Below are 22,958 nucleotides of genomic sequence, written 5' to 3'. Positions count from 1 at the left end.
ACCCTCTGCCCAGCAACAGTTGAATTCGCATTTAAAAAAAATGTACATGGGCTATTTACCAAACATATGGAACATATTCTGGGACATAAAGTAAGTTTTGATAAATCTGGAAATAATCAAGTCATACATATAAAGTATTTTCTGACCATAATAGAATATAAATAAGTCAGTAACAGCAGAAAGATAGCTGAAAATCCCCAAGTATTTGGAAGCCAGATAACACACTTCTAATTAAGTCATGGATCATAGAAGGGAGCAAAATCAAAAATTAGTATTTTGAATGGAACAAAAATGAATTCCCAACTTATTAAAATTAGGACACACAGCAGATCTAGGGGGAAATTTATAACATTGTACATCTATATCGAAAAAGAAAAAAATCTGAAACCAATGGCCTAAATTCCTACCTTTAAGAAACTAGGAAAAAAGGGCTTCCCTGGTGGCGCAGTGGTTGAGAATCCGCCTGCTGATGCAGGGGACATGGGTTCGTGCCCCGGTCCGGGAAGATCCCACATGCCACGGAGCGGCTGGGCCCGTGAGCCATCTGGGCCGCTGATCCTGCGCGTCCGGAGTCTGTGCTCCGCAACAGGAGAGGCCACAACAGTGAGAGGCCCGCGTACCGCAAAAAATAATAATAATAATAATAATAAAGAAACTAGGAAAAAAAACCAAAGCAAACAGAAAAAAGGAATTAGTAAAGATTAAATTGAAATCAATGAGGTAGAAAACAGAAAAATAGAGAAAATCAATTAAACAAAAGCTCATTCTTTGATAAAATCAATACAGTTAATAAGTCTATACTCAGACTAGTCAAGAAAATAGGATACAAACGGCCAGTATTGGGAATGAGAGAGGTGACATCACTACAGATTCTACAAGTATTAAAATAATAATACGGGAATGCTACATGTTACTGATAATGATATGTTCATTATCTTGATTATGTTGATGATTTTACAGATATATACCTGTGTCAAAACTAACAAAATTGTATGCATTAAATATGTTAATTATACCTCAATAAAGCTATAAAAATTTTAAGTAGCCACACACACATATAAAGAGTAGCTACAGAATTAGACTGTGGAGCAGTATTCTGTAAGTTCCTTAAGGGTTAGAATTGTATTTAAATATCTTCTTTATGGAGCAGGTACAGAGTAAACATTTGACCAATATTTGTTTAATAGAGGAAATGCAAGATACAACTAGCAGGGTAGAACATGGATATATCATTTACCTTCTAAGGATCTAAGTTTCCTAATATGAAAAAATATATTATCTGAAGGTCCTTTTAGCTCTAAAATTCTATAATTTGAAACACAGAGAAAATCTTCCTCATTATTTAATTGCAGGTTTACATTTATTTGGAAAAGCACTCTGTTGAAGTTACAATGTTTAAGAAATAAGCACAATTAATTTAAAAAACTTTGAAAACTGTATGTTACTAAAAATGAAATCCTTTCTTTAGCATCTTTGACATAATACTGACCATCTTTCTGAATAAAATTCAAAAATTTTCCATTTGTTCTGTTGATATGGTCCTCTCATTTATCCCTCATCTCCTCAGTGTCTCTACTAACAAGTCTGTGCTTCCTTGATCACTTTGTATAAAACAACCACCCCTACTCGCCTGCATTTTATTTCCTTATCCTGCTTTGTTTTGCTCCAAAACTCATCACTGTCTGACATACTATTTCAATATCTTCTCTTACCTCACTAGAAGATAAGTTCCAGGAGGACAAGGACTTTGTCCATTTTGTATACTGTTGTAAGTTTTAGAATAGTGCCTGGCACATAGTACGTGTTCAGTAAATATTTCTTGAATGAGTTGATCAATTGTACTTTAATATCCCTTACATGTTTCCCCCTGCTTGCACAGATTTTCATATCTTAAATCTCCACTCTATAAAAGAGGTGAGCTCCAAATATTGGTAATTTGAGAGATTTCAAAAGGTCTACCTGTTTAAAAACAAACTTTCTTCCAAGCTTCTATCTCTGGATGAGGTTTTTATATCTAGATCACTTCCATGAATAACAAAACAAAATAAAAACAATCTGCTGAATGCCTGACACTTTGCAGCATCATCTCATTTAATCTTCCCAACAATTCAAAGTGAGGTGATATACTCACTTTAGTGATAAGGGATCTAAGGCTTAGGGAACTTATATAAAGCATCAGAAGTCACATAAAATTAGATTCAAACCTGTATTTGCCTTATTCTAGAACTTGGGTTTTTAAACATTATGCTCTTTCCCAGTTTCAAATGTATTATTTGTAAAGATAATCGTTAGTTTAATATGAGCACAGATAGGTTGAGCATAGCAACATTTTGAGGGAAAGAGACTTTGGAAGTTTTCTTTGGAGAAAGTAGAGAGCGTGGGAAAGATTTTTGGGACACTTCTAGAGAGGTTTGTGAGTGGAATCTGCGAGGGGAATAATGACTAGTGCAGGGAAAGTATGAAACATTGAAAAATTGGGAAGGTTGGCATTGCCCAAAGGGGATACAAGGAGAGGGAAATAAAAACTGAGTTTTGTGATCTGGAGCATTGGCTGGCAAATTATAGCCAGTAAACGAACTCACTTGGACTTTATAATTGATTAGTCAATAAATGAAAATTATTTCTTATGCTTTAAGTAACATTTTCAAAAATAGTGATATGAACCTTATGCATCATGGATAGGGTATTTTTGAAGACGTGAGAGAATGGGAGAGGAAAAGAAGGAGAGAGGAGAGGAGGAGAGTGTGTGCATGTTTATTAGATTTTTAAAAATAAATTTATTTATTTATTTATGGTTGCGTTGGGTCTTTGTTGCTGCACGTGGGTTTTCTCTAGTTGTGGCGAGCAGGGGCTAGTCTTCATTGCAGTGCGTGGGCTACTCATTGCGGTGGCTTCTTTTGTTGGGAGCATGGGCTCTAGGCACGTGGGCTTCAGTAGTTGTGGCACTCGGGCTTCCGTAGTTGTGGCTCACGGGCTCTAGAGCGCAGGCTCAGTAGTTGTGGCTCATGGGCTTAGCTGTTCCGCAGCACGTGGGGTCTTCCTGGACCAGGGATTGAACCCATGTCCCCTGCATTGGCAGGTGGATTCTTAACCACTGCTCCACGAGGGAAGTCCCTATTAGATTTTATATACTTTGTATATAAAGAAAGATTTTATATATTTTATATAAGAAATTAATAAAAGTAATATTTGTTTTATAGTAATTGATACCCATCCTTTTTTTAAAAATTCAATTTATTTAAACTAAAAAAAAATGCAGCTCCCCTATTTCTCCTATCCACCACTCCCCTGCCTCCTGCAACCACTACTCTGTTCTCTGTATCTGTGAGCTTGGTTTCTTTTTCTCCTTCTTCCTTCTTTCTTCCTTATCCTTTCTTTCTTCTTCCTCCTTCTTCACATTCCACATATCAGAGAGATCGTATGGTGTTTGTCTTTCTCTGACTGAATAAAATAAGTCAGTTTAGTACCCTCGAGGTTCATCCATATTGTTGCAAATGGCAAGATTTCACTCTTTTTTATGGCTGAATAATATTCCCCCCCCCCCACTCTCTGTGTGTGTGTGTGCACCACAATTTATTTTTTCATTCATCCATTGATGGACACTTAGGTTGTTTCCATATCTTGGCTACTGTAAATAATGCTTCATGTATCTTTTTCAGTTAGTGTTTTCATTGAATTCTTTGGATAAATACTCAGAAGTGGAATTGCTGGATCATATGGTAGTTCTATTTTTACTTTTTTGAGGAGCCTCCATACTGTTTTCCATAGTGGCTGCACCAAGTTACATTCCCACCAACAATGCACAAGGGTTCCCTTTTCTCCATATCCTCACCAACACTTGTTATTTCTAGTCTCTTTGATAATAGCCATTCTAACAAGTGTGAGGTGATATTTCATTGTGGTTTTAATTTGCATTTCCCTGTTGCTGAGCATCTTTTCATGAACCTGTTGGCCATCATATGTCTTCTTCAGAAGAATTTAGATCTTCTGCCCATTTTAAAGTCAGAATGTTTGTTCTTTTGCTGTTGAGTTGTATGAGTTCTTTATATATTTTGGATATTAGCCCCTTATCCGATATGTCATTTGTAATTATTTTCTCCCATTCAGAGGGTTGCCTTTTTATCTTGTTGATGGTTTCCTTTGCTGTGTAGAGCTTTTTAATTTGATATCGCACTTTATTTTTGCTTTTGTTCCCTTTGCTTTTGGTGTCAGATTTTAAAAAATCACCATGACCTATGCTTACCAACTGTGTTTTCTTCTAGGAGTTTTATGGTTTCAGGCCTTACATTCAAGTGTTTAATCCATTTTGAGTTAATTTTTGTGTGTGCTGTAAGATAGTGGTCCAATTTCATTCTTCTGCATGTGGCCATCCTATTTTCCCAGTACCATTTTTTGAAGAGACTGTTCTATCGCCATTGTATATTCATGGCTCCTTTATCATAAATCAATTGACCGTGTATGCATGTGTTTATTTCTGGGCTCTTTTATTCTGTATCATGCTCTATTCTGTTTATATGCCAATACCTTACTGTTCTGATTACTACAGCTTTGAAATATAGTTTGAAGCCAGGAAGTGTGATGCCCATCCTCTTTTGGGTTGGTAGGTTTATATATTTCTAAGTCATTCAGATTGTATTTATAATGCTTATCTTAAGCCAAGGTGGCAAACCCTATCAAGCTCAATTTGTAACAGCAAAACTATTATACTTTCCTTAAGTTAACTAGAAATTGTGTTGGAAATAGCTAAACACTATTTTGTACCATTTTTGTTTTCATGGTTCCTTGTGGTCAGTCTTTAATAGTTGAAGATTGTTCATTTGTCATTTGTCTATGAGGTGACGCCACTGACAATCCTTGTGTTTAATTTACACTCTTATTGTTAACATAAGAACACAGTTTACAACTTCCGTTTTACTGATTTAAAACAATTTTATGGAGATCCACTTTGTTGGCATAACTAAGCTTTTGGCCAGGACTTGGGTTTGGATTCTTTCCATATACATCTTAGTAATATACTTTGTGTTTCGTATGACATGTTCTAGGGGAGCTTCTTTAATCCAGATTTATTGTGTGTTCTGATGCTTGCTTTTAGAGGAATTAATTTTTTTATAGGGAGTCTATATCCCATACAGGATGATTATATTTTTAGGAGCTTTTCTTATTGATTACAGTTGGTTGACAACTGGACTGTGTTTTATATTTTAAAAGTCTGGTCATCTTGATATAATAGTTAATAAGCTTTATGATTTTTCTGCTGACTTCACTGTTTAAAAGCCATTATCTCTGTTCTTAGGTTACTTGCTTCTTGAGGAATTCTTAGATATAATTTTTTAAATAGGCTATTCCTTTTTGAACCCTGTTACCCTCTACCCAGCCTATATACATGTATATATATATATATATATATAGTGTTTTATATATATATATATGTACACACATACATATTTTATAATGTTTATAATTTTATTTATTATATGTGTGTGTAAATATACAGACTTATTGTTGCCTTGATATGACTTATTTGAAAGGTAGAGAATGTGATATGTGTATGACTAGCTTCGTACATCTTTTAATTGTTTCAGGTACAAGATTTAATAGTGGGTATTTTGCTTTCTAATACACACAAATGATGATGTCAGTGTTCTTTTGTAAGTAACGTATTTTCTCCTTGTTATAGGTCCTTTTATTCTGCATCACAGCTGCCATGTACATGTTCTTTTTCAGGTATGTTCTGTTATACCTATTTATTTTAATAGAAAAAAATACTCTTCCTTTGTAATTTTTAAATCAACCGTGTAACTAAAGTGTTTTCTAAATTATTATGCCCCACAAGTGACATGAATTTTTGTTTGCTTTGTTTTATTTTCTAGAGTGGTTAGAGATTAGTCACTGCTCCTTAGTGAATAGAGAAAGAGAGGGAAGGAAGATGTGATTTTTCACATTATGCTTATAAGTTCATCTTGGAAAGCTGAATATGTAAATTAATAGTCCTCAGATCTTGAAACGTGAATTTCTGTTTATTGTGGATCTGATTTTAGATATTCTTCGCTCACCTTATAAAACAATCAACATTTTAAATTTAAATGAGAAAAAAGTGATGGTAGGGCTTAATCTAGGTCTTTTACGAACGTAACCTAGCATACTAATCACTGTCTGTAAAATATTGTTAGTCCATTATGTCAGAGTTGCATTTTTCATTGATACTGAGACTCTGAGGAATGTGGGGGAGTGTTAGGATGGCTCAGAATTTTAATGCCAGTAAAAATGGTGCCTGTCATTATCATACAAACACAACAGTATGGGAGTTGGATTTTTGATTAGGAAGAGCCCATTCCTTCATTATCGTCATTTTCTGTAATACCAGTAATTCCTATTTGTTTCACTCTTATTACACTCATTTGAATAGACTCTTTCTTGATTTTTCTGGATATAAGCAGAATTCAATCACAGCAGGAAGTTCTAGGCTTTTAAAATTAAAATTTGAACTTGATTGACAAAGACAGTTATGGATTTTAGTAAGATATATTTAGTAGATATCTTTATCTTTTTTTGTTTAACCTAAATAAGGGAATTCAACCATAGCAGAATGTTTAAACAACTAATTTCCTGTCAGAACATCCTAATAAATACTTGATAAGCACAATGATATAATTTGAACTTCCTTTAACTATAAAAAATGTTACTTGCAAATATAAAATGATGATGGTGCTGTAATTTTACTTGTAAAGGACAGACAAGCTGTTAGAAGGAAAAAAATGGGTGAAGTTTTTAAGGTGGGAAGGACGTATTCATGATGAAGTGCATAGTATTCTATGTCAGTTATTAGCGACTGAAAAATTGTTGCAGCTCTCTGGGGGTCTTTGTGAAATTGTATGACCTACCATTTTTAATATACTTTCATATACACCTTACAACTCCTGTAGTCTCTTTCGTATATTCTAGCAATTTAGGGGTGTGGTAGGGGAGTTAAGAACAACGACCTTTCATTTCATCAATTTCCAAAGATTTCTTAATTGTATTCAGACACATTATTAGGACAGTATTGCAAAAAGTTCAAGGATTTACCTTTATGCTGTCTAACCTGAAGATAAAGCATACCTAGTGGGAGAAATGTAAAAAAAAAAGATAAAAACTTAGAAACATATCTTTTGCCATTTTGCATGCACAGGAGGGAAGCACAGTATCAAATAAAATTTTTTTTGTGTGTGAAAATTCCTAAAAGACCAGGTAGTTAAGTGAAATAGTCCTTCCCAGTATAGCACTTATAGCATATTTGATCAACATTTAGCATTTCTTAGACATCAGAAGTTTTTGAGGTTTAAAAAACAAATTGTTTTGAATATAGTGATAATGCCCAATGTTAGGCATGGTCCTAGGATATTATACTTTGAAAACTGCTGCCATCAAACTAGTATTTTTGGTGTAGAAAGAAAATCAACCCTATAAATATGTATTTTGGTGCAGAGCTACGGAACCTTTTCCTGTTTCAGTCACAGAGTCTAGGTTAAAAACAACAATTTAAAATACTTTCCAGAAGGCTCAATACAAGGTTTTAGTGCCAAGATAAACATTTTCAATTTTCTGAGGAAAGGGGTTGTTTTTCTCCAAAAAGAAGCACTATCACCAAATTCCTAGTGTTCTTGGCAGAAGTTAGTTTGAATAACTCAACAAAAGAGGTTTGGTAAATGGTAAAATAAAACCATTTATAAAGTACTGCAACAGAAGAAAACAATGTTATATGTTTGTCTGAACTCTAGCAAGTGTTTAGAATGAACAATAGCAGTTAGCAAGTCTAATTCCATTAGAATATTTTATTTTTAAAATTCAAACTTTATTTTAAGTATATTGTAGATATTTGAGTACACATTTATTAACAATTATTTTAATTCTAATTTCATAAAATTAGATCAGTAAATATCAAATGATATTGTCCCTATGACGCCATTTATAGTAACCTTCTTTAAGAAGAGGATAAGGGAAACATTTTATGTTAGAAATGTCAACTTGTGTTTTTATCCTAACCCATAAATGGGAAAAAGGGAAATGAGAACCCCCTTTCAATAGAGAGAAAAATGTGCCAATTTTATTTTTTTAAAGAAAGAACTTGAGGAAGTAGTTCCATAAGTATTTTCTAAAAGTGACATAGGATGTGATGGTTATAGTATGAATTTACTTAAAAAGCAACACAATGTTCAGAGTATTGAAACCATGGTTATTAAAATGTGTAATGAAAATGTCTTACTTTTGCATAGCTCTTAATAGCTCTTAATAGTTATTTTATAGGTATAGTTCTTTTCACATACATTATCTCATACATGGTGGTCTTGATTTTTAATCTGTATGCCAAAAATCTGGCTTATATTCAAATGGAATCCTGGGAACACTTCAGAGGCTTGGGTGGAGGAAAGGTAATATGTGAAGAGAAAGTTTTTTTCAGTTTTTTATTACAGTTCTTAGCCAGCTGGCCATCTGGCCATCCAGCCATCCAGCTGTCTATTGATATAAATTGGGGTACAATATTTTGAAGACTGTTTTGAAAGAAAAAGGCTCTCTGTTCAACCCCAGTGGGCACTCTTCATAATGGTTCTGCCTCCTTTGTTTAAGCATTATTTTGTATGTTATTGTTATAGCTTTGCCTTAGGGCATGTCTGTCACTATCAGTTCAGGCCAAGCAGGAGTCATAGTTGAAAAGTTGATAGAATATTTTGTCTAATGCATCTCTTTAAAACATTTCTTTACTTCCAAGCATGTATTTATGGGTAAAGCAACCTAAGTTTTTTTGTTTTTTTTTTTGAGTAAAAGGATTCATCATAATTATTGATTCAGGCTTGCTTAGGATCTTCCCAACAGTCATGTGGAGAAAAGAAATGAGTTTCTTTTGAACCACCAGCTCTTTTTTGTTTTAACTGAGAAGCAAAGGAAAGAATCAACAATAACACAGACACTACAACAAAACTGTTACACTTAATCCTGCTCATAAAAAAACAATGAAGCATGCAACCCTTTTAAACATTATTTTATTGGTTTTATTTTCAGCATTAGTGATCTATGTATGAAAAACACTAATATTTTAGAAAAATGAAATAATTGAGCTTCATTTTTCTTTAATTTAAAATAGTATCATAAAGTGTATTACGACAACTTTGATCCCATCTTAGTGAGTGCCTAGCTAGAAATTCTTTCCACCTGCCTGTGCAAAGGCAGCAAACAGTTTGTTTAAACATGTAGATTGAAAGGCTCAGACTTGTCATAGTAGATAACCTACAGACTATATATGACTGATTCACAATAGACCTACCTTAATCTGCCATAAACATTGGAAAGCATTGGATTTTTAGTTAGAAACCAGTGCAAATTAAAGTTTATTGTAGTTGTGTTTTATACATATATTTTTTAATACATATTTAGAAACAGTATTGATGACTGCTATTCCATGAATATGTACTATTCTGTGAAGGCAAAAATAATAAACTATTTCATTAGTTTCAACATATATAGTGTTGTTGTTGTTGTTTTTTAATTTACGAAAATGACACTATTTATTGGCTGGACAACCTATAGTTCTCGAGTGAAAGACATTTATGATTGTCCTTGAATCTGTTTACATGAACTTAGTATCTTTGAAATAACAAAAAGTAAAGACCTTTTGATCTGGGTCTTTCAACCATTTACTCATTTTTAAAAAATCCTTTATAAATATCAGTTAGGTTCTATTTTTTAAAGTATTGCCTAAAACTACACAAAAGTCCAGTCTAGAAAATTATATATGGCATTTGGAGTTTAAAAGTTTTCTTCAGGTTTGGGAGAGTGTGCCCTAAATAATTAGATTTTTAGTTCAAGGAGATTACTTCCAGCAATGCAGAGAATGAATTAGGCGTTTGGAGGGGGCATAATAACAGGTAATGGGAGGACACTGCTGCAGTTGTTCAGGAGAGAAATGGTGAGGACATGACTGAGGGTTATGGTAATGACATGATGAAGAGTTGATTTATCTAAGGAAGATTGCTGCTTGGATGAAGAAAAGCAAAACACTAGAAGGTGAGCAAATTAGAAAATGTGTGGAAATTACATACAGGTTTAGCAAAGACTGGGATTGAGTTGCTTTTAGGACGTTCACATAGAGAAATACAGATATCATTTGTATATTTGGAGTTCAGGAGGTAAATAGAGGCTATTCTTGATTGTCACACTAGCAGTTTGATGTTGGACAAATTATACAACTTCTCTATACCTCAGCTTCTTCATTATTAAAAAGTGTAAATTGCTATATGGACCTCATAGGTAGGATTGTGAGAATTACATAAGAAACAACATCTTTCCAACTTTTTTGGATGTCACCCAAAATAAGAACTACCTTTATTTTTTGTGACCACGCCGTGCGACATGCAGGATCTTAGTTCCCTGACCAGGGAATCGAACCCGTGCCACCTGCATTGGAAGCGTGGAGTCTTAACCACTGGACCTCCAGGGAAGTCCCAGAACTACCTTTTCTATTGTGACTATTCATGCAGACCCATAAATTTCCCAGAATAGTATGTAACCTTGCTACGTATAATACATTTGGATATTTTCTATTCTAATTTATTTCATTTATTTAAAAAGCTGTTTTGGGCTTCCCTGGTGGTGCAGTGGTTAAGAGTCCTCCTGCCGATGCAGGGGACATGGGTTCGAGCCCTGATCCGGGAACATCCCACATGCCGCGGAGCAACTAAGCCTGTGCGCCACAACTACTGAGCCCACGCTCTAGAACCCGCAAGCCACAACTACTGAGCCCATGTGCCACAACTACTGAAGCCCGCCCGCCTAGAGCCCGTGCTCCACAACAGGAGAAGCCACCGCAATGAGAAGCCTGTGCACCACAACGAAGAGTAGCCCCCGCTCGCCGCAACTAGAGAAAGCCCGCGCACAGCAACGAAGACCCACCGCAGCCAAATTAAAAAAAAAAAAAAAAAAGTATTAAAAAGCTGTTTCGACCCACTAATGGGTAACAACCAGCCATGTGAAAAACTACTGGACTCATACATGTGAGCACCTAGCATGGTGATTATTATCTTAGCAAAAAAATAGAGTTGCGAGTAGTGATTGTTTTTAAACTAGGAAAGAAAGTTAATTAAAATAGAGAACTTGAGGAATGAAATTATATTTAGTGTTAATGCTGTAGACATATGCAGTAAATTAAGGGTTAAGAGCTGTTTCTTTGCTCTAGCAACCTGGTGATCAGTGGTAACCTGCTAGAGAAACTTCTGTAGTTGAGTTAGGATAGTAGATTGAGAAATAAATGTGACATGTTGTATACCATAAAATACAATTATATTTGTCAATTATTTCTTAATAAACTTGGGGAAACTTTTTTTAATAAATAAAAGAAAATGTAAAAAAGTGTGAGATGTGGAAGTAGAATGAGTATAATAAACTCTAAAAGTTTGAGAGGAGAAAGGGCAAGTTGTTATAGGATTAAGGGTTTTCCTTTTGTATTCCTTCTTTTCTTTGTTTATTTACTTACTTAGACAAGAGAGACTAAGTGGTTAAGAGAAGGTTGCACAAGCAAGAGAGATTGACAAGTTGGAGAATGGGAAAGAAAAGAGAAATGGTCTAAGATTCAGTCCAAAATGTCTACCTGCATGGTTAGATTGTTAAGCCTACTTATCTGGAAGAGATCATGATAAATGATTAAGAGGAAATTGAAGCTTTGTTTGAAAGCCTTGGACACACAGTTTAAGTGAAAGAGGACTGATATATAGAAAAGGTAGAAAGTAGAAAAATCTAATGTCTTTCGCTTCCTAAGTTCATCGTCATTCTTAAAAGGTGAGTTTTTAATGAGTTGACATGGGCTTGTGAAAGCAATATTCCTCAGAAAATATATGCAGGTGGAACAAGGTACTAATGTAGTTGGCACCCAAAACCAGTCAGCTTACTAAAAAATGCAAAATCTGTCCTATGAAAAGAGAAGGTAAAGAGAATGTTAGGACTGTTGCTTTCTTCAAAGCAAACAGAAAAGGTGAGAAAACATAGGTTCATAAATGTTGTGAATCACTTCCTCCAAGAATGCAAGGCTTATTACCAGGTCACATGACTGTAATGTGAGTTTTTTTTTGAGGGGAGAACATTATTCTGCCCGTTGGGTGAATGTTCTCCATCTATGGATGGAAGTTGTGGCAAGTCTGTTTTCACTTTTTGCCTGCGAGCCTTTGAGGTACTTGGGCCTAGATAAAGAAATGGCTCCGAAAGTTTTAACATATATAAATGTTTATTGAGTTTAGTAGAAGGCAAAGGGAAATATTGTATGGAGAAATGATATGCACTTAAAATGCAACTACTAAGGTAAGAACTTAATGGGACACAATCATGTCAGAAGTGGTCAGCTGCCTTTCAAAAACTTGTTGCAGTTTTATTTTCATGAATAACAATGACATTTATTGCTGAACATAGAAAGCTCTTAGACTGGACTTTTGCTAATAAAAACGATCAGATTGGAAGCAGTTAAGTTTAATTCCTTGTTTTACCAGTTATGAGGAATGCTATAATTCACTGTTTTCTTCACACCTGACTCTGTTTCCATTATTTTCTACTGTTGGAGTTTTCCTGGAGCTAATCAAGGGGCACTCTAGGGTAGCAGAGTTGGTTAAAGGCATGCACTCTTGAGCCAGACTGTGTTGGTTCAAACCCTCTCCATCTAACTTCTTTGTGATATTGGGTTAGGTGCTCAGCCTCTCTGTGCCTCAGGTTTCTCATCGTAAAGTGGGGATAATAACAGTACTCACCTCATGGGATTACTGTGAGTATTAAATGACTGCCACATTGTAGGCTCTCAATAAAATTAGTTGTTTTTATTATTTAACTCTGAGCTGTAAAGGTCACATATTGTTTGATTCCATTTATATGAAATGTCCAGAATAGGCAAATCCATAGAGATAGAAAGTAGATTTGTGTTGCCTGTGGCTAGGAGACCTTTGGGGAATGGGGAATGACTACGGATTGTTTTTTTTTTTTTAAACGGTGATGAAAATGTTCAAAAAGTAATTACGACGTTGGCTACACAGGCCTGTGAATATATTAAAAGTCATTGAATGATACACTTTAAATAGTGAGTTGTATATGAATTATATCAATTAAGCTGTTATAAAACTCTGATCTGGAAATAGATCTTTATTGCCCAGCGGCATGGTGTTTCTGTGTTATCACCATTTAACATTCCTCTGGTTGCCACATCTCAGGGATGCTACTGTGTTTTTGTGGGCACATAGGCATTTCTTGAGAGAGAACCCCAGGAAACTTAACTTCTTCTCAAGTGTATTTGAAGGAGGAGTGTTCCCATGGAGAATGACGGACAAGTGCACCACAAAGCTTGCCAGCTTTCTTTCCAGAATTGTCAGAACTGCCGTTTAAAATATGCATACTCTTAGGTCTGAGACACTACACTTTAGAATTAGAAGGGAAGTAATGAGGAAGCTTACAGTAGATGCCACAAGTTTATATGAGATTGTTATTACAACATTGTCCTAATAAGATGGAAATTTGTCTTTGATACTTATGAGTTAGGGTGTTTTTTACTTGGTAATAATATTTGAAAAGTACAGTTTAAAAAAAGTTTTATAGGACTGCCAACGAAGACTAATTTCAGAAATATCTGCGGATATGGTATAATATCAAACGTCCTTATTAGGTGGAGAAAAACAAGATTGAAAAATGGAGATATATTTATTTATCTGAAAAGTTTAGGCTTTTAGTGAATATATTCTCAAGTATCAGTCTAATGCATTACTGCTGATCAAACTGAAAAGTCATCAATTGCCATTTAAAGACTGTGATCATCAGAATGCCCTTTAAATATCTATGAAATCCACTGCTAATACATTCCAATTGAGTTTGAATGGAAATTACATTTACAGTCTTTGGAAATATAAATTATCAGTTCACAACCTGATTACTATATTTTGAGCATGTATTTCATAGATTGTATTTGATTATATAGTGATATTGATTATATTTTGAAGAAGAATTTTGCTGTATTTTCTGTTTATTTTGGGGAAGGTGTTTCAAAATCACTGTCCTTTTCATGGAAATTTATTGAAATGAATCGAAGGACATAGAAGGAAATATTAATATTCATATAATACATCGTATTTTTCCTTTTTCATGATCTAATCTAGATTTTTTTCAAAAAATCACAGATAGCAAAAATTGGAAATATTTGAATTTATTCCAATCTGTATCCTTGAAACTTCAAATAAAATATCCATGTATGAATCCTGCTTTTCATGCTGTACTGGTTCAGTGACAGCTTACTAGAAGAGGAAGTGTATCACAGCTGCCCTGAGCTGAAATTCACAGTAAAACAATATTTTTCCACCATTATCAATTTTCAGCACAGATTCTGTTTCTAATGTGTGACTGAGTCACTGAACCAGGAAAGTGTTTACCTGCAAGGTGAACTAGTGTAAATGGGAGATGCTTTTAACTTCTAAAATTTTAGCCGGAGTCTTCCCTAGAGAAAGGAAAAAGTGGGTCTCCTCCCTTTTTTATATTCTCTTGTCAATCACAAAGCCTCTTTGTACTGGTAGGGCCTTGATGGTGACTGAGTGCTGGCTGTTTGTCATGTTCCTGTCATCCTAAAATAAAAGAAGAACATAGCTTTGGGTTCTCAAGCCTTAGAGAATAAGTTGCTTGCGGCAGCCCAGGACCTCTGAATCCAAGCTGCCCTGGAATGCTTCTAAAGAGATTTGTTCACTGAAATGGAGTATGTAATTCTTACGGTTTTGAGCTCGTTGGGCATGTTCAGAAGAATAATGATATTCAGAATTAGATGATGGAGAGCAGTTGAGCTCATCACATTGATTTCTTCTATCACAAAAACATCAAGCTCTAATATTAGCACAGTTGCTATCCTGACTTCTGTTTCTTGCTTGAGTGTTAAACAATGCTTTTGGAATTGGATAATTCCCAATCCTGATATTTTGGACAAACCTTCCTCGCAGGGTGTCATTATAGGATATTTTCAGGGATTCTTATGAAAGATGAGACTCTCCTCACCTCATCTTGTAAAATCACCAGCAACTTCTACGTGTATGAAACATGTAGGGAGATTTATTACAGCAGGCCAACCGAATTGAAATTACTTGAGTCCTGAGAATTTAAAGATCATTAAAGTTTTTGATCACTTTATTGAAGTTATTATCTGTTTCTTTTGGATTTTAGCTTACATCTCTCATAGTCTTTTATTACATTTTAATGATTAGAAGAACTGTGTGAATGAAGGTGATGTGGACTGATGTGGCTTTCACCTTGAAAGAATATAGGCCTTAAAAAATTGTATTACTTTTTTCCTTATTTGGAAAAGCAGAAATAGTATCTATAAGGATGAAAAAGAAAGGTTTTGTTATCAAATGAAACATTTCTTTTTAACCGATTCCAAAGTATGCACTTGTTAATGTTCAAGACATATGGACTGTTACAAGTGTAAATATCTGATGTAAGGGCTCTAAAGGAGTTCTCAAACTTTAGTGTGCATGCAGATCATTTGGGGAATCTTACTAAAAATACAGATTATGATTCAGTAGGTCTGGGCGGGGTGTTAGCTTCTGCATTTCTCGGTTCCCCGGTGATGCCAGGGCTGCTGGACCTGGGGTCACACTCTGAGTAGCAAAGCTGTGAGTCACATCAAGAAATAAATAACAAAATTTTCCTTAAAACCTGTAACTAAAAAAAAAAAAAAATCCAGAGAATTTAATCCTTCTGCCTCTCTTGCTAACCAATTCTAGTAGTTCACAGCATGAAGAGTCAGGACATTTTCCCCGATTATCCCAAATCTCTAATAAAAGGGAATGGGCTCACCCTAAAGGCCTTTTCTCACTTGAAATAGAAAACAGCTATTCATATAATCACTTTAGATGCTTAAAGATTATTAGGTCTCCTTTTCTCCCTCTTAACTTTCTTCTCAGCATCAACTTCTTTCAGAATTTTAAGATGTAGTTTACTTTTTTACCCCAATTTTAACTGCTCATTATCTACATAGGGTAAAAATGATGAGTCTGTTATTCAATAGGTGAATTGATGAGAGACTTTTCTGATCTAAAAGTTAACAAGTCTTTTTTAAAATAATTTGTTAATTGTACAAGTAATACACTGCTAAGTTCTTTCAAAAAATTCAAATAACATCAAAGTGTATATAGTAAAAAGTGAAAGTTCTTTCCCCCTTTATCCAACTCCCTCTTCCTGCTTCTTTTTTCATTCAAAACTATCTTGACATTTTGGCATATATCCTTCTGGAATTTTTTCTATACATATCTATGTACCTATGTCTATATTTATTTTTTACAATAGGATCACATATTATGTATTTTCTGCAGTACTTCTCTATTTAATAATGTATCTTAGGGTTCTGTTTATATGTCACTATATATGAATCTACCTCATTGTTTTTAGGTGCTGCAAAAAATTATAAATCTATAAGTAATACTTGAAGCCCTATTAACGTTTATACTGTTTGTAGTTTTTCACTATTACAAACTGTACAACTGTGAACATTCTTTTAAAAATATCTTTGTGTGCATATTCCATTGTTTCCATAGGCTGGATAGTTACCTACAAATGGATTCTCTGGGTCAGATATACTGGACGTATTTAATTTTGATAAATACTGCCAGATAGTCCTCCATAAAAGGCACTACCAATCTACTTTCCCTCCGAGAGTGCTTGTTGACTCCCAATCTTAGTTCATGTCAGTGATTTTTACCTTGTCAGTCAAATAATCTAAAAGGTAATGCCTCATTTTTGCCTTACTTTGTATTTCCGTGATGCCTAGTGATGTGGAACGTCTTTTCATTGGTTTATTAGTTGTTTTGTTTTCATGCCCTCTACCCATTATTTATTTTTTAATTTTTTGCACTATTTGTAGGAGCTATATGCTCCTATAGATTTATATGCTATTAATATTTATTTTTTCCTGTTATATTGTTGTGTCAGTCGGCAGTTACGTAAACAACAACTGTAAAATTGTAGTGACATATAACAAACAAGTTGGCTGGGTCAGCTCTGTGCCCCATTGCAGGTCTGTGAGTCAGTTAAGGCAGTTCTGCTTTGCATGTATTCATACTGGTGTCCAAGCTGAGGAGACAAAAGCTATTTAGGGTAAGCTGTCCTCATGGCAATGGCATGAGATTTGTATTTTACTAACAGCATCTCCAAGATACTCATACATGTGTACTTTAAGTACTTCATTTCACCCTAGCACAGCAAATATCTGCTCATTTACCAAGGCATTTTGTTTGAGTTGGAGTTCCCCAGCTGGGGTTCTGAGTTGTTTTTGTTGTATAAATCATACTTACAAGGTATTGTCTTTCCAAAACAGTAAACTCAGTTTCCATGGAAAAAACCTTTTTTCCTTTTTGGTTTATGTAATATGTAGGTCATTTACATAATTACATTAACAAATACAAATGACGTAAACACATTTGGGGATAAGCACAACTGATTCTTGGCAAGCATGTAACTCAACTAGTGTGAACTGATGTATGTGGTCATATTTAGTAGTGGTGTTTTATCTTCCAGCAGTCAATGTGAATGTTAGAACGTTTTACAGAGAAAATAGAGAATCTAAGATACATTTATCTTATTAAATGTAATCTCTTAAATGGAGATTGCATAAGAGAATTTTTACTGTAAAGAGCACATTTAAAAAATATTTACTAACATCTTTTGTCTCTGTAGTACCATCATCAACTGTCCTCTTTTCCATTCTTTGAGGATTTTTTTTCAATGCCTTAAAGTCCTCAAGATTTGGTTTCTACTTTTTAAAAAATTGAGGTTTTTTGCTTTTTATTTATCCTAGTAGAACCAAACTTCAGAGTCATACTTTTATGATAGGAACCAGTTTATATATTTTACATATGTCTTGATGCTTATGTATTCTAGCCTAAAAATAACTGAGGTTCAAGAATTCATGGCATATATGCTGATTCAGTGTTATTTTCAGTGAGTTTGATATGTTGCAAAGTTTCATAGAAGTATTTTCCTTTCAAGTGAATAATACCAAGACTTAATGTTTCAGAGGATCATAGATTTTTAGAGTGGGGAGCAAATTAGAGATTATGTACCACAAAGTTGTCACTTTTCTGGTGAGGAAATGAAATCTCTGAGGATTTTTGTGATTTGTCTTAGCTCATTCAGTGGTTAGAAACTGAGTTAGAAGTAGAATTTTGAATAATTTACTTTAAATACCGTAAATTATTTCAAAACAGTCGAATATTTTGAAATTTATGTGAAGAACATAGCAAAAGATTCAGTTATTTTTGTACTCTTAAATACAAAGATTCAGGTTTTTATTTTGTTTGTTTGCTTTGTACTCTTAAATACTACAGTGTGATGGAAAGCCTTTTTGAGAGAGAAATTAAATTAAACAGAAAGACCTAGAAATTAAGGAAGATAGAAATTTGTTCAAAATTTTGTTAATGGATATTTTGGGTTTTATGTATGAAATAGTTTTAACTATATGAGAAATACCATCTCATGGGATTATTCATCTTTCTATTTAAAATTATAAATATTTCTGATTGCTGCTGTTAGGGATCTTTGGAATTCCCTTCTTGTGACTAGATTTTAAACCAGAAAGGAGGATAAAAGCTACTTTGTAGTCAGATGGCTATGCTTTCTGTCTCTGTGTTTCAATCTCTTTCTCTCTCCCTCTCTCCCTCTCCTCCCTCCCTCTTCTCCACCCTGTTTCTTTTCTTACCTTTTTGGTTTTGTTTTGTTTTCTGCTTTTTTTGTTTTAATACAGAATGTCAAGGAAATAACTAGCATTGCACTATGGCACTTAACATTAAAAATTCATCATATTAAGTGTGACAAATGTGTGTATGACTAGTATTTTAGAACAGAATTAAATTTATGTTACTACTTCCTAATACATTATTAATGATTTCTTAAGAGGAAGAAACTCTACATTAGCATATATTTATAATCATCTCTGATCTTTTATTGTGAATTGATCACTGCTTCCTTTATGAAATGTAAACAGATATGTATTAAAGCTTTATTTGAACCGCTGTTTGTACATTTTAAGGATTTCAGTTATTTTAATTTCTGCAGTGTATTTCCAGGCTTAAGCTCACTGGATATAGTCAATTGTCATTTAAATTCAGTCTTCTAAATTTAAGGTATATTAATTTCATGTAGGAAATCGGAAACATCTTAAGTTTTATTCTGTGTTTATTACCTTTGAGAATGTTGTTTATTTCTAGTATTGAAGTTCATTTTGTTGGAAAAAATAGGCTAGGTTTCCAAAGAGATTTATAAAAGGGGGTTGTTATTTTTTAAAGCTGTGAAGTACTTGAAATTTCATGCGTCTGAAACTATGTTATAGAATATAGGTTTGACATTCTTATTTTTCAAATCAAATTGGCCACAGTAATAATAAGCTACAATTGAAATATGAAACTCTGACATAAAGCAGAAATTGGAATGTTACGAACAGCTGTTGTCATAAAAGAGATCGACTAGAATTTTACTGTGTGTCTAAAACATTATCTTCCCACAAGGCTCCTTTTTTAGCTTGCTGAATATGAGTTCTAATTCTGCTCTGCTTAATCCCATTCCAGCAGTCAAATATTATTTCTTCTTGTTCCATACATGAATTAGATAGATATTAGGGTGATCATATGTACCTTGTATAGGTTCTGTTTTGTCTGAAAGTGTTCTTTCCAAATCATAATTCCTTTGGACTTAACTGTTTTTACTGGTTAATAATATCCAGATCTGCTCCAGATCTTGACCTCTTGCCCTATTTCTAACCCTACAAAACTAACTGTGTTCCCTATTCTTGGCTGTTGAACCTTTTGTTTAAATTCAGCATATCTCTTCTTTCCGGCATCTTCTTCCCACTTTGTTCACCTGTCAGTTATGTCTTCTCTGTAAGGGGTCAGCTACAAAGTGAGAGTGATTAGACAGACCACATTTTGGACACATCACACTTGCTTTCAGCACCCAATTTTATTTGGAGCATAAAGTAATTTAAAAAATGCTAATGTACCCTAAGTTGAACCTGTCTGTATTCTCACATATTTGTAATTCTTTTCTGTAGGAAATATAGTGCAGAAAGTCAGATTTCTGGGTACGTAGCATAATTAGGAAAAGTTTAAAATTCTTATGGGAAGAGCTAACAACACAGTAGTGAGAGAGATGAATATGATGAATCTGAGGAAGAGATATTTATCTAGATTTTATCAGCTTTGAAGGAGTCATTTATTAAGAATTTTACATGTAAGTCGCATAAGCTCGTATGACTTAAAAAATCCACCATACTGGGGAATTAGCTGAGAGTCCAGTGGTTAGGACTCTCACTGTCAGGGACCCAGGTTCCATCCCTGGTTGGGGAACTAAGATCCTGCAAGCCCCATGATGTGCCCCCCGCAAAAAAAAATTGCACCATACTAGTCTGTGTCTCTCATAGCTTCAGAGCCAGTTTGCCCCTATCTTGTAGTTGAAAAGATCTGTGGATAGTGGGGCTTTGATGAAAAATTAAATAATTATAGCTAGCTAATATTTACTGAGTGCTTACTGTGTACCAGGCACTGCACTAAGTGCTTTATAAACAGCTTTGGGTTAATCCACACCACTACCCGCTACCCACTAGGGTAGGTACTGATATTTTCTCCCTTTTACATGTGACGAAACTGAGACTTTGAGAGGTTAAGTAACTTGCCAATGATTGTATAACTAGAAGTAAACAGCTTGGATTTGAATTGGGGTCTCTCTAACCTCAGAGTCTATTCTCTTCATTTCTCAGTCCACCTGACTTGACCACTACTACCCAATCTTTTTGACGTCATGCCATACATAGAAAATGTTAGTGCGTGTCTTTACAGCATAGTGGGGAAAACGGCTGAGGCTGCCTACAGCCGCAGGTCTTGGGCACCCCAGAGGTCTCCCCTGCACCCCCATGATGTAAAGTCAAAGTAAGGAGGGAATTAGGACTTAGTCGTGTCGTTCAGTCGTTTGCAGCAGGCACACCTATTGGGAAGCTCTGTTCTGCACTCCGGCGCCTCACTGGGAAGTGAGGGTGAGAGGTAAGTGACCTTTTCCTCGAGATCACAGTGCCTCCAGCTCCCCATCATCACAGGCCGGGTAGTGGGAGCTTGCATTGGTGATATGTTTGAACAGCTCTGTGAAGTTCCTCTTTCTCTTTTATTTTTCTATCTGCTATAGTAATAACATAGTTGATGGTTGGATTTTTTTCATTCAGGAAATATTTATTATTGAGTATTTACTGTGTGCAGTGCTGTGTGCTTTGGTAATTAGGAAGATTCACAGTCTGCCAGAGGAAATATTTCTTGCTATAGTCTGGACGTTTGTATCCCCCGCCCCCTGCCAACCAAATCCATATGTTAGTATCCTAACCTCCTAGGTGATGGTATTAGGCGGTGGGGCCTTTGGGAAGTGATTAGGTTATAAGGACAGAGCCCTCATGAATGGGATTAGTGTCCTTATAAAAGAGGCCCAAGAGGGATCCTTTGTTCCTTCTGCCTTGTGAAGACCCAGCAAGAGGGCACCATCTATGAACAGGAAGCAAGCCCTCACCAGACACCCAATCTGCTGGCGCCTTGATCTTGGACTTTTCAGCCTTCAGAACTTTTGAGAAATAAATTTCTGTTGTTTATAAGTTACCTAATCTATGACATTTTGTTAAAGTACCTTGAATGGACTAAGACATACATAAATTACTTTAATATGGCATGTGAAGTGTCATAACATAATGGCATGAACGAAGTGCAGCAAACAGGAAGGGTACTGTGATTAGTTTTAACTAGGAAGTGTAGCGAATGTTTCTCTAAAAAGTAACATCTTATCAAAGCGTTGAAAGGTTAATAAAATTTAAACACGAGGTCAAGAGGTTGGTGATGAGGACAATAATGTAAATATAGTTTGATAGCATCAGCAAAATCTTAGAAGTTAGAACGCTTATAACTAGTTTTACATGTTAGAAAGAAAGGAAGGGAGAGGAGGAGAAAGGGAAGGAGAGGGAAAAAGAACCCTTCCCTTTGGTACCTTATTTCTTTGTTCCTCTTTCCAGCCAAATTTCTCAAATAAATTATCCACATTTGCTGTTTGGCCTTGTTATGTGCCACTGTAATCTTATTTTCCTCTGAAATTGATCTCCCTGAGATCATCAAAGACACCCTGTAACTAAACCTAATGGACACTTTATGTTCTTATCTTACAAGGTCTCTCACCTACTAATGAAATTGTTGCCCACTTTTTATCTCTTAAAACACTCTTTTCCTTAGTTTCCATGAAGTCATGTTCTCTTGATACTTTTTCAACTGTCTAGTCACTCCTTCATCTCCTTTTCACTCTTCTCGTTTAAAACTGTATATTCCCTTAAGTATTTATATATTCAATATTCTTTTCTAGGGCTTCAGCTTTTCTTACTTTTTATATTCTCTGTGAGTAATCTTACATATTTGTATGGCTTCAATGAGCATTTGTATACAGATGACCCCCTAATCTAGATCTATAGCTCAGATTCCTCCTGAACTTCAGGTCCAAATATTAAACTGTTTCCTTAATTGTTTCACTGTCCCTGAAAATAAATTTTTCCAAAATTGAACTTACTGCCTCTGCTTCAACCCTTTTCCTAAACCCGTTCTCCACCAAACTCTATTTTTCTTCAAGTGTGAATGGAAATGCCACTTACTCATTTGCCTCTAGGTGGAAATTTAGCCAGCATCTCAAACTTCTCCTTGAGTATTCAATCACAGAGAATTATCTCTTTTACCTCCTTAATATACCTTGAATCCCTGAGACTCTCTCGGTGCCCACTCCTGGTGCTCTGCTCCATAATCGAGGCCTCTGTTGCCCTGGTTACCACAACTGCCTTCTCATAGGTCTCCACACATCTACTATCTCTCCTGTACCGTTTGTTTCCCAACTATAACCAGAGAACATCCCAATCCTGTGCTTCCGGT

At 35.0% G+C, this 22,958-nt stretch overlaps 1 protein-coding gene across 3 annotated transcripts in view; it reads left to right on the top strand.

Moving 5' to 3' along the window:
- TMEM135 (transmembrane protein 135) overlaps window positions 1-22,958 on the top strand; it is a gene marked incomplete at both ends in the record, with an annotated part of 235,009 nt that overhangs the window by 157,569 nt on the left and 54,482 nt on the right. For all 3 annotated transcript variants that reach the window (XM_079707603.1, XM_079707601.1, XM_079707602.1), the window contains one exon: window positions 5,678-5,724. In XM_079707603.1, coding sequence (XP_079563729.1) covers window positions 5,678-5,724 — 47 coding nt within the window. The remainder of the gene's footprint in view (window positions 1-5,677; window positions 5,725-22,958) is intronic.

This window comes from Hyperoodon ampullatus, assembly GCF_949752795.1.
Source record: "Hyperoodon ampullatus genome assembly, chromosome: 7".
Classification (NCBI taxonomy): Eukaryota; Metazoa; Chordata; class Mammalia; order Artiodactyla; family Ziphiidae; genus Hyperoodon; species Hyperoodon ampullatus.
Note: the sequence above shows the minus strand (reverse complement) of the source record. Positions and strands in the feature narration are given on the sequence as shown.